Source organism: Oryctolagus cuniculus, chromosome 3 (genome assembly GCF_051225735.1).
Source record: "Oryctolagus cuniculus isolate XC-2025 breed Fujian yellow rabbit chromosome 3, ASM5122573v1, whole genome shotgun sequence".
Classification (NCBI taxonomy): Eukaryota; Metazoa; Chordata; class Mammalia; order Lagomorpha; family Leporidae; genus Oryctolagus; species Oryctolagus cuniculus.
The window spans coordinates 29199569-29220688 of record NC_142869.1 but is presented as its reverse complement, the minus strand read 5'-3'; the positions used below and the strand labels follow the sequence as shown (position 1 = coordinate 29220688).

At 39.5% G+C, this 21120-nt stretch overlaps 1 protein-coding gene across 2 annotated transcripts in view; it reads left to right on the top strand.

Annotated features, from left to right (window-relative positions):
* The window catches only part of CPS1 (carbamoyl-phosphate synthase 1), a 149897-nt gene that overhangs the window by 102471 nt on the left and 26306 nt on the right, over positions 1-21120 (top strand). For both annotated transcript variants that reach the window (XM_089329898.1, XM_002712455.6), the window contains 5 exons: positions 2090-2271; positions 10613-10807; positions 11226-11293; positions 13843-13918; positions 20452-20529. In XM_089329898.1, the coding sequence (XP_089186024.1) occupies positions 2090-2271; positions 10613-10807; positions 11226-11293; positions 13843-13918; positions 20452-20529 (599 nt within the window). The remainder of the gene's footprint in view (positions 1-2089; positions 2272-10612; positions 10808-11225; positions 11294-13842; positions 13919-20451; positions 20530-21120) is intronic.

Genomic DNA, 21120 nt, shown 5'->3' with positions numbered 1-21120 from the left:
AGTTTTTGAAAATAAGGACCTGCATTTACTCAGGGACATTATACATCGTTCTGAAATTGAATTGCAGGTACAATCTGCCGAATATATGAATTTTGTTTATATCAATGCAGAGGTTATCTCATTGGTAAATCTATAGAGCATTATATCATCTAGTTAAAACATACTCATTGGGGTCATTGCTGTGTTTTAGTGAGTTAAGGAACCACCTGCAGAGCCAGCATCCCATATGGACACTGGTCCACGACCAGGTTGCTCTACTTCCTATCCAACTCTCTGTTGATGTGCCTGGTAAAGCAACGAAGAATAGCCCAAGTGCTTGGGATCCTGCACACACATGGGAGACCTGGAGGAAGCTCTTGGCTCCTAATTTCAGCTTGTGCCAGCCCCAACCTTTGAGGCCATTTAGGGAGTGAACTAATGGATGGACGACCTCTCTCTCTCCCTCTCTCTCTAGCTCTCTCTCTCCCTGTCTCTCTCTCTCTCTCTGTAACTCTGCCTTTCAAATAAATGAAATAAATCTTAAAAAAATACCCTTCAGAGATTGTGACAATTCCCTAGTCAATGAAAATTTGTATATAGTATGATATATTATAGTTGCAAGATACATGTTTAAATGTGGTGATATTGAGAAATGTACTTAATATTTAATCCCTACAAAGCATTCTGTTATGGAGAGATAAAATATATGATTTAAATGTATTTAGTCTTACTGTGTTACTTCAAGCACAGTTTTTTTAGTATTTACAATGAAGTAACTATTCCTAGAAGTACTTGAAGTAGGCCAAAAGTGTTATATATTCACCACTTTAGTCATTATCTTGGTCTATTCGTGATATTTTAACAAAATATCTGAGCACATATAAGTTATAAAGAATAGAACTTTCGTTTCCCTCAGAGCCCTGGAAGCTGGAGAATGTGATCTCAAAATGCTATGGAGTTCTGTTGTCTGTTGGGGATTAGTTCTCTGCTTCCAAGATGGTGCCTTGAAACAGTCATCCTACAGCTTAACATGGCAGAAGGCAGAAGGGAACAAGGGGCCCTGTGTTAAGGTGTTTTATAACAGCATTAATCAGTTAATGAGGACTCCAGCTAAACACTTTCCCAAAGAACCCTCCTCTTTCTACTGCGTCAGGGATTCGGTTTCCCACATGTGAATCTGAATTTTGACACTTTCAGACCATAGCAATTTTCTTATGGCCAAAGGGCCTTAGCATTCACCAACCTCTATCCTTCTCTTCCTTCTGGTCATTTTTGCCATCCTCTTCAAATGTAACCTAATTTATGTAATAATTCTGTATTACATTAGGGTCAAGGAAGGACTAACTTAGCGGATAATCAAGTGTGTACTTTTTAGAGTGAGAATTAACGTGCTACTGTATTTGGGTTACAGATTTTGACAGGAATTTTTAGGAGATGATGTACTAATGTAAAAAATTAATATTAAATCTCTGGACTTGGAGTTGTATGGCATCCCAGTAGAGGTGATATTTTGAGGCATTTAGGCCATTATTATACTCCAGATTAGCTCATTGAAGGTCACTCACTCTTCATGGGATGGTCTTGCCAATTTTAGAAGGATCTGAATAGAAAGAGCAGGATTTTCCATCGGTGAAGATATGACAGAACTCCTGGGTTCCTTGGGGCTCACCGGGGTTAATCCTCAGATGTCAGATGAAGTGGGAGGACTGAACAAAACACTCAAAGTATTTTGATCACAGGCTTACCTATTTTGTGTATTGAAGTCAAGTGTGTTCACTTTGAGTGTCTTCTCAGGAAAGAGAAGGCTATTTTTATCATTAAAATTATCTCCCATTAACATTGAAGATGTGACTGCTTCAAATGTGGAGATTATACACTGTGGCTCTCAGTGTATAGAACAAGCTAATCTTTCTTTATTGTTTAACTAGTCCCTTTTCCCCCTGCTATTAATGTATTGTGTATCAGTGTCTGAAATGTATAGTTGGGAGTTTTAAAAATTGAATTGAAGGAGATTAGTTTCCTTAACCTAGACTATCAGTGCCTTTCAGCTTCTTTTTGTGCTGTAACTGTGCTTTCCTTACCCCTTTTCCCAATCTCATTGTCTCTGCAGGCAGCAGTGTAGAATTTGATTGGTGTGCTGTCTCCAGTATCCGCACACTGCGTCAACTTGGTAAGAAGACGGTGGTGGTGAATTGCAACCCTGAGACTGTGAGCACAGACTTTGATGAGTGTGACAAACTGTACTTTGAAGAGTTGTCTTTGGAGAGAATCCTAGACATCTACCATCAGGAGGTAAAAAAAGAAAAAGAAAAGAAAGAAAATGAATGAAAGAAAAAAATATACGCAGGGCACACTTTGTGTATGTGTATTCATGTATGTAGATTTATATTATAATTTCCCTCAAGAGAAAGTGCTGCCAGTGTCTTCTATTACCTAGTTTTGTGGTTAAACTTGAAAAAAAAATCACTGCAGCTTTTTTTTTTTTTTTGAGGTCCTTGTCACAGAGTGATATGTTCTCTTTCTAATGTGATATGTTTTTCTTTCTAAGTGTTCAAGGTATCTTGAAAACTGTGGTAACTTGTGCCAGCCACAATATATTAACTAGGACAAGGTAGCCACTGATAAATATTTTACAGAATTATTTAAGTGGCCATCTAGATATATAATAAACATTCTCTTTACAGTTCATGTGATGTGGTTTCAGGATGAACAGTTCTCAAAGGAGAAAAGTCAACTGTTCACCAAGGACCAATTAATTCTTTCTTCCATCAGATGAAGCCATGAGCCTTCTATAAGATCAATGAGTTCATTCTGAATGATTCTGATTCTTTCATAGCCTTCTCTTACAGTTGTCCTCTGTGCTTATGCCAATATTATTGAGTGTACCTTCACCATGTATTCTTGGTAGCTAAACAGTAGGTTACTGTAAATCTGTAGAACAAGTTAAGTTTTTTGTAATTAAAACAAACTGCTAGAAAGTTCCAGAATAGTTTCCATAATTGTGCCTTCATCATCATTGTATTTATTTTCTTACCACAGAGAATTATCCTGATCTGCAAAATATGATCAATTAGATATGGAAAAGTGCTGAATTAGAGCCACAATATGAAAATTATACTTCTGACTTGAAAATTCATTGACTTTGCCGGCGCTGCTGCTCACTAGGCTAATCCTCCACCTTGCAGCGCCGGCATACCGGGTTCTAGTCCCGGTTGGGGAGCCGGATTCTGTCCCAGTTGCCCCTCTTCCAGGCCAGCTCTCTGCTGTGGCCAGGGAGTGCCGTGGAGGATGGCCCAAGTACTTGGGCCCTGCACCCCATGGGAGACCAGGATAAGTACCTGGCTCCTGCCATCATCGGATCAGTGCGGTGCGCCGGCTGCAGCGCGCCAGCCGCAGCGGCCATTGGAGGGTGAACCAACAGCAAAGGAGGACCTTTCTCTCTGTCTCTCTCTCTCACTGTCCACTCTGCCTGTCAAAAAAATTCATTGACTTATGCAAATTTCTTAAATTTTTTCTGTTGTATCTTCTTTTTTAATTGATAGGTCCTATGTGTATAAGAAACATGTTACATGCAGGTATTTGAAAATAATATGGAATTATGATTCATGTTACATTGTAAAGTATATCACATACAGTACTACAGCAGCATCATAATTTTATTACTATAAAGAAAAAAAGACACATCAAAACAAACGTGCTTTTACAAATACTTCTTAGCACTTGATAAATTCCAGGTTCAGCCAGATAGATAACTATTTAAACAGGTCGCCATTTTCAAGACATTAACAAATAAAGATCCCCCAAAATACATAAGCAAATCAAATACGTATAAAAATATTATACACAATAGCAACAGGATTATACCCATACTTATTTCCCCCATGAAATGATTTATGGAAAAATCCGCAACTCCTGTGACCTCTTTTGGATGCACTTACAGATGGCTATTAATTTTTTTTTACTATAATTACAATCTGCAAGATAGAAAGAAAGAAGCTATACCTTCTTTGAAGCCAACTGGCATTTGAAATGATACAGTGGACTACTTATTATGACATCATTTAGTTATTTAATTTAAGTTTTTTTTTAAACAAGATTTATTTCTTTACTTGAAAGTCAGAGTTACAGAAGGAGAGGGGGACACAGAGACAGATTGATCTTCCATTTGCTGGTTCACTCCCCAAATGGTTGCATTGGCTAGGGCTACGACAGGCCATAGCCAGGAGCTAGGAGGTTTATCCAGGTCTCCCGTGTGGACAATAGGGGCCCAAACACTTGGGCCACCTGCTACTGCCTTTCCCAGGCCTTTAGCAGGGAGCTGGGTCAGAAGTGTAGCAACTGAGATGTGAACTGGTGCCCATATGAGATGCTGGCATCACAAGCGAAAGCATTATCTGCTATGCCACAATGCTGGCCCCTATTTTGAACTTTTGGTACTAAGACTAAATTTTTAAATACTCTAGTATTTTGATTATAAATAGGCAGCAGGAGTAAAAATACAAGACAGGTGTGTAGATTTCTGATATATCTGTGCAAAGTATGTGAATGCATATAGTACATATCATAGGCAAAGAGAGGTGGAAGGGGGAAAAGAAGACTCACTGAGATCTTGATAAAAATAAATAAATAAAATAAGACTCATATTGTAGGATATTTTGCTACCAATACTTTAGCCAAAATATAGAGTAATCTGGGAGCATGATAATGGCTGGGGTGATGTAACACATCTCAAAGTGTTTGGGAGAGCTGACACAAATCACAGTGTGGTCAGTGCATAGGCTGGCTTAGAGCATGCAGACCTTTTTCCAAAAGGTGAAATACAAAATGTCACATTTACATTAAGAGCTGTATAACCCTAGGATGCCCTTAAAAAGTGACTTGATCCTTATTGTTCTAATATCTAAGTTTTAAATTCAATTTTACAAATAAATACTGTCATGTTGTTATAAGGCAGGCAGATAATTTTTATAATTTTTGTTAGAAACCAGAAAAATAATACTGTATAATTTATTCTATAGCATTTATATATGCACATATATATGTGTGTGTTTCCTTTTGTGAGAATGCTGTGTGTCTCCTCAGAGCAAGCTCCTCAAATGGTGCTCTGTTGTCTCTGATAATGAGCTTGCCTCCACCTGTCCTTATTTTACCAGGGATGCCCTAAGTGGTGCTGAGGACCCCAAACATTCAGTAATAAATTTCTAGAGAATGGGAAAGATGTCTAAATGTATTCAAAAGCACATATTTGAGTCACAAGAGCAATAGGCTTTCCCAGTGACACAAGAGCTAAATTTGATGATGCAAAAATATCATAGATCTCTGTATAGATATCTTGTTGGAGTTCTGGACCATAAGGGCAGATTCTCTAAAGAAACTATCAAGGGGGCAGTCAGAGAAGTAATATGCCATGTAGGTAAAGCAGGCATTTTAGAAGAGGTCTTTGCTAGCAGTTAAGTGAGAAGTGCTGAAATCTCCTCGTCGTATGTTTTAATTTTTATTTATTGATTTGACAGGCAGAGAGACAGAGACAGAAATAGAGGGAGAAAGACAGACAGAGACAGATCTAACATCAATTGGTTTACTCTTCCAATTGCCTGAAATAGCCAGGGCTGGACCAGGATCAAACCAGTAGCCAGGAGATCAATCCAGGTCTCCCATGTGGGTGGCAGAAACCCAACTACTGGAACCGTCAATGCTGCCTCCCAGGGTGTGCACTAGCAGGAACCTGGAATTAGAAGCAGTGTCAGGACTCAGGCATTCTGATATGGGATGTGAGTGTCCCAAGTGGCCTTTTAACTACTGCACCTAATGCTTGCCCTAACACAATAACAGAATGTTAGAATGATATATTCTTTGGTTGTAGATATTTTTTACACTCTTACAAGTGGCCCTTTTAGATTAGTCATCTATTCATTGTGATTGTGTACAAAGGTTTTACTTCCTGTTAAGAGATCTGAATTGTGATTTTATTTGTTTGTTTGGCTTGTGGGGAATTCAAGAAAGAAAGAGGCTGATGTCTGCCACCTATAAGGCTTTGATTAGTGATACTTTCCCCATTTCACAATTTTGCTTAGGACACTTTTTTATTTTTTTGACAGGCAGAGTGGACAGTGAGAGAGAGAGAGAGAGAGAAAGGTCTTCCTTTGCCGTTGGTTCACCCTCCAATGGCCGCCGCGGCCGGCGCGCTGCTGAGCTGATCCTAAGGCAGGAGCCAGGTGCTTATCCTGGTCTCCCATGGGGTGCAGGGCTCAAGCACTTGGGCCATCCTCCACGGCACTCCCTGGCCACAGCTGAGAGCTGGCCTGGAAGAGGGGCAACTGGGACAGAATCCGGCTCCCCGACCGGGACTAGAACCAGGTGTGCCGGCGCCACAAGGCGGAGGATTAGCCTAGTGAGCCACGGCGCAGGCTTAGGACACTTTTTTAAAAAAGATTTTTTATTTTGAAAGGCAGAGTTGCAGAGAGAGAAGGACACACACACACACACACACACAGAGAGAGAGAAAGAGAGAGCAAAACAGCTCGATTTTCCATTTGTCAATTCACTCCTCAAATGGCTGCAATGGCTGGTGCTGGGCCATGCTGAAGCCAGGAGCCTGGAACTCCATGTGGGTCTCCCGTGAGTGTAACAGGAACACAAGCACTTGGCAATCTTCTGGTGCTTTCCAGGCACATTATCAGGAAGCTTGATCAGAAGTGAAGCAGCTAGGATTGCAACCTGTATCCGTAAGGAATGTTGGCATCACAGGCACTGCCCTAACCCATTGAGCCATGGTGTCAGCCCCAAGAGACTTCTTATAAAGGAAAAGTATATTCTTAACTTACACCAAGATATATGAATTGGGCCGGCACCGCGGCACAATAGGCTAATCCTCCACCTACGGCGCCAGCACCCCGGATTCTGTCCCGGTCGCTCTTCTTCCTGTCCAGCTCTCTGCTGTGGCCTGGGAATGCAGTGGAGGATGGCCCAAGTCCTTGGGCCCTGCACCTGCATGGGAGACCAGGAGAAGCACCTGGCTCCTGGCTTTGGATCATTGCAGTGCGCCGGACGCAGCGCGCCGGCCACAGTGGCTACTGGGGGGTAAACCAACGGAAAAGACCTTTCTCTCTGTCTCTCTCACTGTCCACTCTGCCTGTCAAAAAAAAGATATATGAATTGAAAATTACACATCGTTTATACAAGTTGTGACACTTTCATTCTCTTTTATTAGATATATATTTGCTGAGAATAAACTTATTCAGTACTCTTTACAGGCTAACATGAGTAAGAATTTCATTGACCTGGTCCGAACTTAAAATTTTCCCCTTTATCCTTTAGAGAATCATGGTTTGAAATGTTACATAAATAAACAGCATGAATTTTCTTCTGGATTCAGTCCCATTTAGACCTATTTTTCAGTTCTCTTTATGTCAGTTCACTAAAAAATCGGTTCAAAAATATCAGGCAACATAATTGAAACCTTTTAGTGTTCTTGCCTGGCTTGAACCTGCTTGAATTTTTTTTTTTTTTTTTTTGCTTTTACAGTGCATATTTTCCTGACTATATCCCACAAAAATATACTCTGCTTAGTGATTTAAGTACACTGTTTCTAACATTTAACACTAGATAGCATTGCAACACCACTTGAGTTAAATAAATGAATGAATTACAGACATTAGTAATAGGGAAAACCCACTGGGCAATGCATGATGCTAAATAGAGTTGGAGTTCATTTCTAGCATTCAATTTAATCAATTGTTTTAGGTCTAAACATTTTAGAAATCTATTAGAAAGTATGAATTTAAGAATTTTGTTTCAGCTGGCGCCGCGGCTCACTAGGCTAATCCTCCGCCTAGCGGCGCCGGCACACCTGGTTCTAGTCCCGGTCGGGGCACCGGATTCTGTCCTGGTTGCCCCTCTTCCAGGCCAGCTCTCTGCTGTGGCCAGGGAGTGCAGTGGAGGATGGCCCAAGTGCTTGGGCCCTGCACCCCATGGGAGACCAGGATAAATACCTGGCTCCTGCCTTCGGATTAGTGCGGTGCGCTGGCTGTGGCAGCCATTGGAGGGTGAACCAACAGCAAAAAAGAAGACCTTTCTCTCTCTTTCTCTCTCTCACTGTCCACTCTGCCTGTCAAAAAAAAAAAAAAAAGACTTTTATTTCAGTAGATTACTTGAAACTATTGAGACATCAGTAACTAGGATAATGTTGGTAATTTACTTGTGTGGGATACCAGGTTTCTATCTCTATGTCCATAGAAGTCCCTGCTTGAGACTGTGAACAATTTAAAGTTGCATTTGTACAGGAAACTGTCCTATGTAGCTTCAGTCTACGCAATATAGTGAATTCCTTTACTGAATGGGCAAAACCTGCCCTACACCATCACACTGTTACTCTAAAACATCCTGCAGATGTGACTATCTGTAGTTCTGAAGGTCAATGATGAGCATTTGGTTGTACCCTGAACAGGTTTCTATCTGCCACCCTTCCAGTAGACTGTTTTAGAAATAGTTCTCTTCTCTAACGTTAACCATGTCTGAAATCAGCCAAGAAATTTGAGATCCGAGTATTTGCCATTTTATTTAAGCATTGTTACTTTAAAATCTTTAGAGTGGAGTTTGCAGAACTGTCTGTGTTAACCAGACCCATCTAGATTACAGATGTGTGAAATCTCTTAATCTCCAGATGCTCAGTTTCTTGGTCTGTAAAATTGGGATAGTAATAATCACTTCAGAAGGATACTGTGATTGTCAAAAACAGGAAGTCCAGGGTACTCAGAAAAGTCTATATTAAAGAATAGCTGCTATTATCTTATTGCTTGGAAAGTTATTAATTTCTTGAGAAATAGGAATCAGTTTCATAGAGCTTCTTTAAAAAATATTGATGTGTTTATTAGGTAAGGCCTTTTGCCACAACTTTGAGCTCAATTTAGTCTGATTAACTTTTGCTCTAAAAAGCTACTCCTCTCTTAACTTAAAAAAAAATTGTGGAGCCTTTCACATAAATGTCTTTTTTGTATGCATGTAATTGAGAATTTGCTTTAAGTTACTAAAACCTTAACAACACTGGAAATAAAAGAAATTAAAAGGATATTACAGCAAAGAGAATAATTCTTTTTAAAGGTCTCACAAAAATGTATATTGAGCATATTGTTAAATGATGAAACATAGCTTAAATACACTTATAAATATGTGGTTCATTACTTCAGTGTTTCTTATAATGTCTAAGCATTCAAATACAGGATGTTTGTTTAGGTAGTATTACAAATATAATCACTCTCATCAGAGAGAAATTGGCTTCATCCATTATAAAAATATTTCAGAATGATACAAATAACTTCAGCAACTATTATATTAGTAAATATTAAATAAATATTAAATATTAGTAAATAAATATTAAATATTAGTAAATATTTTTAGTGAATCATTAGGTAATCATATCTATGCCAAGCTCAATGCTCTGTCAAATACTATACTCTTTTTGAAATTGATAGACATGTTTGTTTGTCTATATTCTCACAGTGCATAGGATCTTTATTGTTTCAAATGTTTACTAGCTTATTTAATCTACATAGAAACCTTGTGAAGTAAGTAGGTATTATCCTAAAGTTACAGACATGAAGCCTGAACTTGGTATGTGTCAGGAGGGGATGTACAGAGGGATCCAAGATGGGAAGGGACTTCCAAGTGTAAGTGCAGTACACCCGTCCCACATCCTCACTACCACAACACTGGTCTGGAGAAGCTTTTGTGGACTCAATCTTTTTTGTTTTGCAGTTCTGATTTTAAATAAGAATACTTACACTAATCAAACATATGAATTAAGGCTAAAGATCCAGGCACTGTGTGTAAAACAGTGGTAAGAAAATAACAACTAATGTCAGCTAATGGGAACCACAGTCAGTGCCAAGGTAGCAGTAACTGGGATGGTGGCCTGGGTTGTCAGAGTGAGAAGTCAGATGTAGACTGGACTCTAGAGGTGGTTAGAGGTTAAATAAGTGAAAAGAGAGAGCAAAGAAACAATGGACCAGCAATCTTCTGCAGGGATGTTCAGAGTTAGAGATAATGAGTAGTGATCTTCCTGGGACTGCTGTCAGTAGTCAGTAGATGAGACTAGAATGTCTAAGTGTCCTGAGGGTAGAGAGTTTATGCTTTATCCTCTAGGCGGTGAGGACCTTTGGGGAAACCTGAGTATAGTTATGTACCACTTGTTGAAGCAGTTTTACAGAATGCTTAATCTGAATGTGAATGACAAGGTGGAAGGGTATAGAAGTGAGTTTTGGAAGAGAAATCTGTATTCATTTACAGAATCATAACAGTGAGCCAGGTATTAATGCATTTTAGAGTGGAGTACATGGTGCAGTTTCATTAACTTGATTTTCTCTTCTAATTGCTGCATATGTAAGTGTTGCAAAGAATATGAATCTGTAGTTGTGTGGAAGTATTGCATAGATTTTTTACATGTTAAATGCCTAAAAGTCAAAACAAGTCTATTTATCTCTTTGTGGTATAATTTAATGTTGTCCTCTGATAAGAGAGACAAACATATTGCAATCACGTCCAGCACAATTAGTGAGGAAATGAAAACAATATCAGCAGAGTTGCCCATTCGTGATGAACTTACTTCAATGGTAGAAATTGTGGATGTCTTTTCCAGGCATGTGGTGGCTGCATCATATCAGTCGGGGGCCAGATTCCGAACAACCTGGCTGTCCCTCTGTACAAGAATGGTGTCAAGATCATGGGCACAAGCCCCCTGCAGATTGACAGGGCTGAGGATCGCTCCATCTTCTCTGCTGTCCTGGATGAGTTGAAGGTGGCTCAGGCACCATGGAAAGCTGTTAATACTTTGGTAAGAGGAACAAGTGTATGTTTTTAATGTTCTCTTTTGAAGAATTGTATTCTGAATGTTAACTACTGGAGATGTGAACCAGAGGGCAGGTAGAATATACCATGCTTAGTGGATTTACTTCAAAGTTGCTGTGTTTCCATGATTGCAGTTAAACGCTGATTATAAATTGATAGCAGTATTCTCATTAAGATTCATACAATGAATAGAAGTTCAAACTATTTTTGAACTAGATTTGATATTTAGAATTAGAAACTACGAATTTTATGTATTTCAATGTCCAATTTACATTTTAATGGTGTCTTTTGAGAGAGAGAATAAAAAGACTTGGGTTATCACTTGATCTAGCAGTATCGTGCAGCATTTTTATTGCATATTTTAAACTAGTCATATAATTTTTGTTGTTGTTTCTATTAATTAGAATGAAGCACTGGAATTTGCAAAATCTGTGGGCTACCCTTGCTTATTGAGACCGTCTTATGTTTTGAGGTAATACATTATTTTCTAAAACAATGATTTAACAATCAGGAGATACAGAAATACATGCTGTATGCTAGCAGCACTAGGCTTTGATGTGTAGTAATTTGTAAATCCACCCACAATCCCCAAACCCTCACAGCCAGTTTGAGGATGGATCTCCTTCAGCTTAATGCATTTTCTTCATGAGGTGACTGTAGAAAGAGATTACAGTTTTGTATCTTCAGATGTAGCTTAAGATTCCTTGCGAAGCTGAGGGTAGCTTTACTTTAGAGAACAAGACAATTGAAGAAAAAACACAAAAATTGATCTCTTTCCAGCATCTGTTTTCTGATATCCAGAAAGGGCAGCTTGGCTTTGACTATGTCAGTATCTTCTGATAGTGCCTTTGTTTTAACATTTTTAGTTTTTGAGATCTCAGTCGATGAATTGTAATGGTGAGGAATATGGAGAGTGAGGGTATTTTATATTAAACTCTGAGACTGTTCTATCATCAAAAGAGGAGTTGTGAATTATCACTTACTCTCTTCAGATGTTACCACATGTAAGGAACAATTTTTTGAACAGGGGATAATAAGAGAAAGACAATTTGCTGTGCACAATTTGAAAGTGTAAATGGAATTTGAAATGGGATCCTTTAAAATAATGAAAAATTTCAATGACATGGAAAACTTTCCTTTTCATTTAAATGACATTTTATGTAAACCACAGCCTAATAATAATACTACTATGAGGAGTTAATATAAATTAGTTTAAGCAACAGTCATATATTTAAGGAAGAATTGGAAAAAAACAGCTTTGACTATTGTACTTCTCAATCATATTTTTGTTCCAGCTTTCTAGACCTTGAATTTTCAGTACTAGCCCTAGACTTCCTCCTTAAAAAAGATAAAGTATGTGAAAGCTTTATTTGCAGAAATTTGTAGTATAGTAGAGCAGGTAAAATTACTACTTTTAAAAAGGATATAAAAATATTATTTCTCTATTATTTCTTCCCTTTCTCCTATTTCTTCTCCCTTACCTCCCTCCTACCTCATTTTGTAAATGTCAAAATTCAGAATAAATTAATTTCAGGTAGCATTATTTCTTTTTTTTTTTTTTTTTTTTTGACAGGCAGAGTGGACAGTGAGAGAGAGAGACAGAGAGAAAGGTCTTCCTTTGCCGTTGGTTCACCCTCCAATGGCCGCCGCAGCCAGCGCGCTGCGGCCGGCGCATGCACTGATCTGATGGCAGGAGCCAGGAGCCAGGTGCTTTTCCTGGTCTCCCATGGGGTGCAGGGCCCAAGCACCTGGGCCATCCTCCACTGCACTCCCTGGCCACAGCAGAGGGCTGGCCTGGAAGAGGGGCAACCGGGACAGAATCCGGCACCCCGACCGGGACTAGAACCCGGTGTGCCAGTGCTGCTAAGCAGAGGATTAGCCTAGTGAGCCGCGGCGCCGGCCCAGGAAGCATTATTTCTGAAGCATTTAGGAGGAAGAACACAGCTCAGTAAGCTTCAGTCAGATGCTATACGTTGTTTGCAAATGTTACTAAAATTTATTTTCTTTTTGTATTTTGGTTGAGTAAATAGAATAACCTACTTTAAAATCATACTGGTGGCTTAAAACCAGCTGTTGGTAATGAACTCTAAAGAAACAACATTAGAGAAATTATGATCTGGGTGGAATCCCCTTAAGGTTTAAGAATTCCCTGGACCTGGTAAGGCATTAAAACAGTGTATCAAGCATGAGCATTTGGCACAGTGGTTAAGGCACCTCTTGGGTTGTCTGCATCCCATACTGGAGTTCTGGCTCGAGACCAAGCTCTTCTTGGCTTGAGACCAAGCTCTTCAATCCAGCTTCTTGCTAATTCCCACTCCAACAGGCATCAAGTGATGATTCAAGTACTTGGGTCCCTGCCACCCATGTAGCATACCTGGGTTTGAGTTCTAGGCTCCTGCCTTTGTCCTGGCCCAACCCAGTAGATGGAAGACCTCTCTCTTTCTGCCTTTCTAATAAAATGAAAATAAATTCTTAGAAGTTTAAAAAAAAATCATCTATTATTTCTCACTTTATGTTTCTGTGTGAGAGCAAACTGTTGAAATCCTTACTTAATGTATACTAAGCTGATCTTCTGTATATTAAGATAATCGAAAATGAATCTTGATGTGAATGGAAGGGGGGAGGGAGTGGGAAAGGGGAGGGTAGTGGGTGGGAGGGACGGTATGTGGGGGAAGCCATTGTAATCCATAAATCGTACTTTGGAAATTTATATTCATTAAATAAAAGTTAAAAAACAAACAAACAAACAAACAGAAAGGGCAAACTTGGGGGAAAATCTCTAGAGCTACCTGAGTTCCTTCTGGGCATTAATAGAGGTCTCTGTCCTTCCCATCCCTAACTCTGGGGACATTTACTTTGGTTGATTGTCCTAGTGAATAAATGGAGTAAAGTGCCCATTTGAGGAAAAAAAAGGAGCTAGAGGTTGCCTACTCTGATTTGAGAATCAGTGACGCCTAGCACACTTCATGTCTGAAGTGGTGAAAGAAGCTAACCTGATTTTGTTTTCTTCTCCTCTCCTAGTGGGTCCGCCATGAATGTGGTGTTTTCTGAGGATGAGATGAAAAAATTCCTAGAGGAGGCCACTAGAGTCTCTCAGGTAATATCCATTTGTTTTCCCCTGGTGACTTTGAACTCATCTTTTATTGCTACCCTACTTTATATGCTGTATTTTTCATATAATGTTAGAAAGATTTTCCTCCTTCCCACTAGTCTGAACAGGTAAAAATAAAATCACTCAAAAGCATTAAATTGTAACTAGAACTTTAGGGTTAGTTGAAGAAAAGGGAGACCTGTATATAATTAACAGAAATTTACACATTCTTAGGCTCTAGAAGTCTAAAATGATAAGCATGGATGTTGGATGTTGGCTGCTGGATGCTGGACAAGCACCCTTGTTCTTCTAATGATTTAGATGTTGATCTAGTTATTCCTGGGATTCCCATCCTCAAGGGGGGCCCAACCATGCTTACCATTAACCAGTGGTAGCTTTCCTCATTTTAATTCTCACACCCAAGGACTTTGCTCTGGTCAACCATGCAAACTTAAATAGTAAGTCCACTTGCACACCTATCATTTTTATTTTCATTTTACTGCATTCCATTTGTAAGTTAATAGACATGTTTATAATCTTGTGGTAACTCAGACACCTTCCTCCATTGCCCCCAGCTTTTACTTTCTCCTTTGGCCTTTACCTCAGTCTGATACATTTAAAATTTACCCGGTGGAATTATTGATCTGCAGATCTTGTACTGTAGAGGATGAAAATAATGTTTTCCTTGTAAAAGCTTTCAAAAGCTAGTTGGGGTTAAAAAAAAAAAAAAATTCCTGGAGAAGAGTTTGATGCTAGGCAAGTGGAATTCAGAAGGAGCTGGAGAGTGAAATCAGAGGCATCTCAAAAGCAATGGAGAGTGTAGATTGTCCCTGCACACTTGAAACCAGATCCCTATTCTGTATGACAGTTGCAACCCAAGGTTTCTTGAGCAGTGAAGAAAATGGACAAGCAGTAAAAAGCGAGAATAGTAAAGCGTGTTAAAAAAGAAAACCAAGTGAAGATGTGTACAACTTGGAAAACAGGCAGCATTCTCTCTAGTTTTCATTACTGTGCTCTGTAGTGAAGCACCAACTCTCCTCTCCTTGACCTATTCCCTGCCAGGGGTCCTGCCATGCTTCCACTTTGGGAAGCCAGCAGTTATACCCAGCTGGTCTCATGTAGGTCATGATGCAAGTCACCTCTCTTTTCTGCCTGGAACACTGGACCTCTATTCAGTGGAATACTTAGTAGAATTCCTGTGGCATGCAAATAGAACACGAACATGATATTTTATAATAAAGTAGTGCTGATTGAATATTTTCTCATTCAAATGTCCCTATCAAACTACAGCAGAATCTGTGATACTCAAGTCAATATATTTAGTTATTTTTTAAAAAAACCCTTTTAAAGCCAATAAAACTGCATTTACTGGGAGAGTTATGCCAGCCCCTATCAATTATTCATCTATTTATGAATTCATTCATAAATGGCACATACTATCTATTGACATTGTTCTCATTACTAGGAATTACACTCATGAAAAGATACATATAATCTCTGCTCTCACAAATAACTTGGTTAGGAATAATAGACATCCAATTACAATTAAATTTGAGAGGCAAAGAACATTATAATGGAGAAAATGCCATATTTCAAGGGAGAATAGAAAAATCCTGGAGTCAGTCTGTGAGAAAGAGCTTTTAAATTTGTATCTGATGGTTGATTCAGAGTTTCCTGGGTGAATGACTTATATTGTGGGTATGAGGAAAAAGTAAGAAACACCATTAGTAAGGGCCTGAAGGTGAGAAAGAGGGTGGCGTTCCTAGACACTGTTATGGCATTCCTTATATTTCTAGGGCACCAAATATGGTGGGAAGTATTGATTGTAATAATGGTGGAGAATACAATATAGTAGAAAGGTACCAGATAAAAAGGAACTTGTGAACCATTATAACAAATTTGTTATTTTAGTCATATTTTCTGTTTTCAAAAAATCAGACTGTTAACATGTAATGAAAGTGAATTATTACACTCGTGAATTTTGGTCAAGACCAAATTCACAGACAGACATTTGTGGGATGTTGCTTTGACTCAGGGAGAGAAAACATTGCTTTGGATAAGAGTAATGACAGCAAAGATGGAGTGAAATTTGAAGAAGTGTCTGAAAGTGAATGAGTGGAAGTGGAGGGTGAAAGAGGATGACTCAGGAGTCATCCTTGGACAAATGGAAGGATGATGGTGCCATTTATTGAAATAGGGGATTCTTGAGAAGAAGAAAATTTTAAAGGGGAAATCATACATCAGATTTTTCATGTCTGAATGTGCGTTGCCTGTGAGCAATCCCAGTGGAGATAATTTGAAAGCAAAGGACTTTTTAGATTTGGAGTTGAAGACCAAGATCAGTGCTAGAAAGAACCATGAAGAAAACTAAGACGGAAGCATGAAAATTCAGTTTGTAGATGCCAAAGAAGAAAGTGTTACATGGAGCCAGCAATGCACAATGCTGCTGACTGTTGAAAAGTAATGAGCTTTACTTCCTCATCACAGAAAGGATTATTTAATAAATTCGTTCAGTGAGTCAGAGTCGTGGATGCTGCTGCTGTCCTACTCAGAGCCTGCTGTCTGGAGGAGCACTCAGCACTTGGCTGTTGTGGTAACTGGTGACACCTCCTGCCCAAACTCTTCTCTTGAAGAAGAGTTCTGGGCCCAGTGAGCCTTGTCAATCAAGAGACAAAGCCCCTTACCTCACCCCTATCCTCAAAACCCTAGGCAATGTTTGACCTTTGCTTTAAGGTGGACTTAATTCTGCAGTGTAAAGCCTGTTCCAGAGTTTCCTATGATAAGGCTGAATCCATTTCTACTGCGACCACAAATATACTAGCTTTTTCCATTGCTCCATCTTTTCTCACCGCCTCAATAAATCATTGAACAAGAATCTCTAGCTTAACCTTGGCAAGAGAACCTGACAGCTGATTAAATTTATCTTTTTATTTGAAGTTATGTATTATCATCGTGAGATAGGAAAACTACACATCATATGCTGTTTTTTTCATAATACATATTTTCATTAACTTTTTGAAGACCTTTCATGGACATGAATTGCAAATTTCTTTGCTATACAACAACCTTATCTTTTAATTTCATTTTTCATGAACTCTTTGAAGTAGTCTCATAGTATTCAGCAACCCTCAGCTACTAGGATCACTATAGGAATCATGCAATATTTTTTTTTTTGACAGGCAGAGTGGACAGTGAGAGAGAGAGACAAGAGAGAAAGGTCTTCCTTTTGCCGTTGGTTCACCCTCCAGTGGCCACCGCGGCCGGCACGCTGCGGCCGGTGCACTGCGCTGATCCGATGGCAGGAGCCAGGTACTTATCCTGGTCTCCCATGGGGTGCAGGGCCCAAGGACTTGGGCCATCCTCTACTGCACTCCCTGGCCACAGCAGAGAGCTGGCCTGGAAGAGGGGCAACCGGGACAGAATCCGGCGCCCTGGCTGGGACTAGAACCCGGTGTGCCAGCACTGCTAGGTGAATTAGCCTAGTGAGCTGCGGCGCCGGCCATCATGCAATATTTTTAAAAGAGAGAATGGACATTGAGACAATTCTACAGTTTCTTTAATCTAATAAACAGTTGCCTGTTCAATAGTTTTTTTTTTTTTTTTTTTTTTTTTTGACAGACAGAGTGGACAGTGAGAGAGAGAGACAAGAGAGAAAGGTCTTGCTTTTTGCCGTTGGTTCACCCTCCAATGGCCACCGCGGCCGGCGCGCTGCAGCCGGTGCACTGCGCTGATCCGATGGCAGGAGCCAGGTACTTATCCTGGTCTCCCATGGGGTGCAGGGCCCAAGGACTTGGGCCATCCTCTACTGCACTCCCTGGCCACAGCAGAGAGCTGGCCTGGAAGAGAGGCAACCGGGACAGGATTCGGCGCCCTGGCTGGGACTAGAACCCGGTGTGCCGGCGCTGCAAGGTGGATTAGCCTAGTGAGCCGCGGCGCCGGCCTCAATAGGTTTTTGAAGAGAAACAGGCAAATTTACATTTCATAATTTTAATTTATTAATACATTTTAAGAAGAAACATTTATGACAGAAAAATTTGTTTTTCTTTTCCGTGAAATTCAATTCTATTTTAAGTGTTCTATTCAAGGAGATACGATAAACTTCACATGTATACACAAGATACGCAATTCCACCACACGGCCAAAAGGGACCTGTATTTGGAGGAAAAAAGATACGTTGTGAGAATGCCCCAACAAGGAGATAGCGTCTGAAGTTGACTTTTTTTAAAATATTTATTTATTTATTTGAAAGGCAGAGTTACACAAAGAGAGAAGGAGAGGCAGAGAGAGAGAGAGAGAGACAGAGAGAGACAGAGAGAGATAAAGGGAGAGGTCTTCCATCTGCTGGTTCACTAACACAATTGGCCTCAATGGCAAGAGCTGGGCCAATCCAAAGCCAGGAGCCAGGAGCTTCTTCCAGGTCTCCCATGTGGGCGCTGGGGCCTATCTTCTACTGCTTTCCCAGGCCATAGCAGGGAGCTGGATCAAAAGTGAAGCAGACGGGACTCAAATTGGCACCCCTATGGATGCAGGCACTGCAGGCAGCAGCTTTACCCACTATGCCACAGCGCTGGTCACTGAAGTTGTCTTTGAAAGATGAGTTCAGATTTCAGAGATGTAACTGAGTTTACATGTGGCAAAAAAGGCACGGAGAGAGGCAGGGAATAACAAGAACTCCAGGTTTCTAGAGTCTGTGCCATAGAAGAGATGATATCCAGACCCTGCAGATCTTCAGCCAATTTATTCTGGAAAAATCAAGTGCTAGTCAGGTTGTGGAGGCATCTTGAGGGGGAAGCCCTTCAATTATTCTTAGGTGTTTAAATTTTAACTAAAAAGTGATCCCTGTTAAATATAAGAGTGGGAATAAGAGAGGGAGGAGATGTACAATTTGGGACATGCTCAATCGGATTTGCCCCAAATGGTGGAGTTAGAAACATGCCAGGGGATTCCAATACAATCCCATCAAGGTAGCATGTACCAATGCCATCTCACTAGCCCAAGTGATCAATTTCAGTTCACAATTGATCACACTGATAGGTCTAAGAGTCAAAGGGATCACACAAACAAGGCTAGTGTCTGCTAATACTAACTGATAGAATCAAAAAGGGAGAGAACAATCCAGCATGGGAAGCAGGATACACAGCAGACTTGTAGAATGGCAGATGTCCTAAACAGCACTCTGGCCTCAGAATCAGCCCTTAAGGCATGCGGATCTGGCTAAAAATCCGATGAGAGTTTCTCAGGCATGGAAAGCCAAGACACTCTGGCAAAAACAAACAAACAAACAAACAAACAAACAAACCTAAATGAAAGATCTCTGCGAGTGAGATCCCAGTGTAAAGAACGGGGCCATCAAAGAAGGAGGTAGCTTTCTCTGAAAGGAGGAGAGAACTTCCACTTTGACTATGACCCTGTCAGAATAAGATTGAAGTTGACAAACTCAAAAGGCTTCCATAGTCTTGGCAACTCATGACTAGAGCCTAGGGAGATTACTGACGCCATAAACAAGAGTGTCAAATTGTTAACAACAGGAGTTACGGTGTACTTACTTCTCATGTGGGATCTGTCCTTAATGTGTTGTCCAATGTGAAGTAATGCTATAACTAGTACTGAAACAGTATTTTACACTTTATGTTCTGTGTGGGTGTAAACTGATGAAATCTTTACTTAATATATACTAAATCAATCTTCTGTATATAAAGAGAATTGAAAATGAATCTTGATGTGAATGGAATGGGAGAGGGAGCGGGAGATGGGAGAGGTGCAAGCAGGAGGGAAATTATGGGGGGGGGTAAGCCATTGTAATCCATAAACTGTACTTTGGAAATTTATATTTACTAAATAAAAAAATTAAAAAAAGAAATGATAACATTTCGTTAACCTTTAAAAAAAAGAATGATAAGATGCCTAAAACTGCTAAGAAACAATGGATGCTTTATAATCACCATAGAAATATTTTTGATTTTACAGTTGCAAATGTCATCACCTAGAAATATTACAGAGCATATCAATGCTAAGCAAAGGATTTAACTTCACCTAAGAAAGACAAAATGAAATGCTACTATGTCTTTTTACAAGCTCACATAGAGAACTGATTTAGGAAGTTGTGGTGCTTGGAAAAGAAGAGAAGAGAAAGAGAGGGAAAACACTACCTTAACAAATAACATTATATGATTATAGATAGTATAGAGAAATATTTTTCATTATTTCATTAAATATAATATATTTCATTGTTCTGGTCAGTGAAGGAAGACTCATTGTGCTTTCTCCCTAGCTCCCTCTTTAACTGAGATTGGAGACTATTTTAGATCTCAGAACTTAAGTTCAGTGTACTGAGCCTCAAAGTTGAAGAAAGACTCTGCCTCACTATAAGCATGGAATGAACTTGTTACAAAACAGATTGCCTAATGCATTTATGTACATGCTTAGCCTTACAATTTTTTCAAATATCTCCCTGATACTTACTCAAGGTACATAACTCACTAGACACCATGCACATGATTTCAGCTAAAAGTTCTGCTCTTTTGTTTCCTTTGTAACAGGAGCACCCAGTGGTGTTGACGAAATTTATTGAAGGGGCCCGAGAAGTGGAAATGGATGCTGTAGGCAAAGATGGAAGGGTAAGTGCTTTATCCTTATTTCCCCGTTCTTGTCTTCCCGTCATTTATCTTCTTAACAATCTTGAAACGTTTGCAGGTTACGATCATGACTTCTATAAAACAAGTCTCCAATAATATTGGAGAAGCTGTTCAGTCAAAAAAATTAAAATTCACTGTCAATTCAGCCAATATGTCATGGGTATCATATTTCCTGTGTTGAGTACTGTTAGAATTTCTCTTTGATGATATTCAAAATTAATTATTACCCTGCACTCATCATTTTTTCTGAATAGATCCTCTCATTTTCTTTTGTCTGTGGTTTTCCTTTTATGTTTCGGTAGATATAAAAACATCCAATACTTTCCTTTCTGAAGTTTCTAATTGAATTCCTGGTTTGTCTTCTCTCTTCATTTTCCACCATCCCCCCTTTATTGAGCTAATAAAGGCAAAACTAAACAGAATAGGGTGGGTAAGGATAATAACATAAAATTGGCTTACCATATCACATCTTGTATTGTGAATACAATGACAGCCTCTAACTTCAGAGAGAAATGAAATTTGAAGAATGCTCTACTTTAGTTTGCTGGTTGTGTTAATAAAGCTTTTGTGACT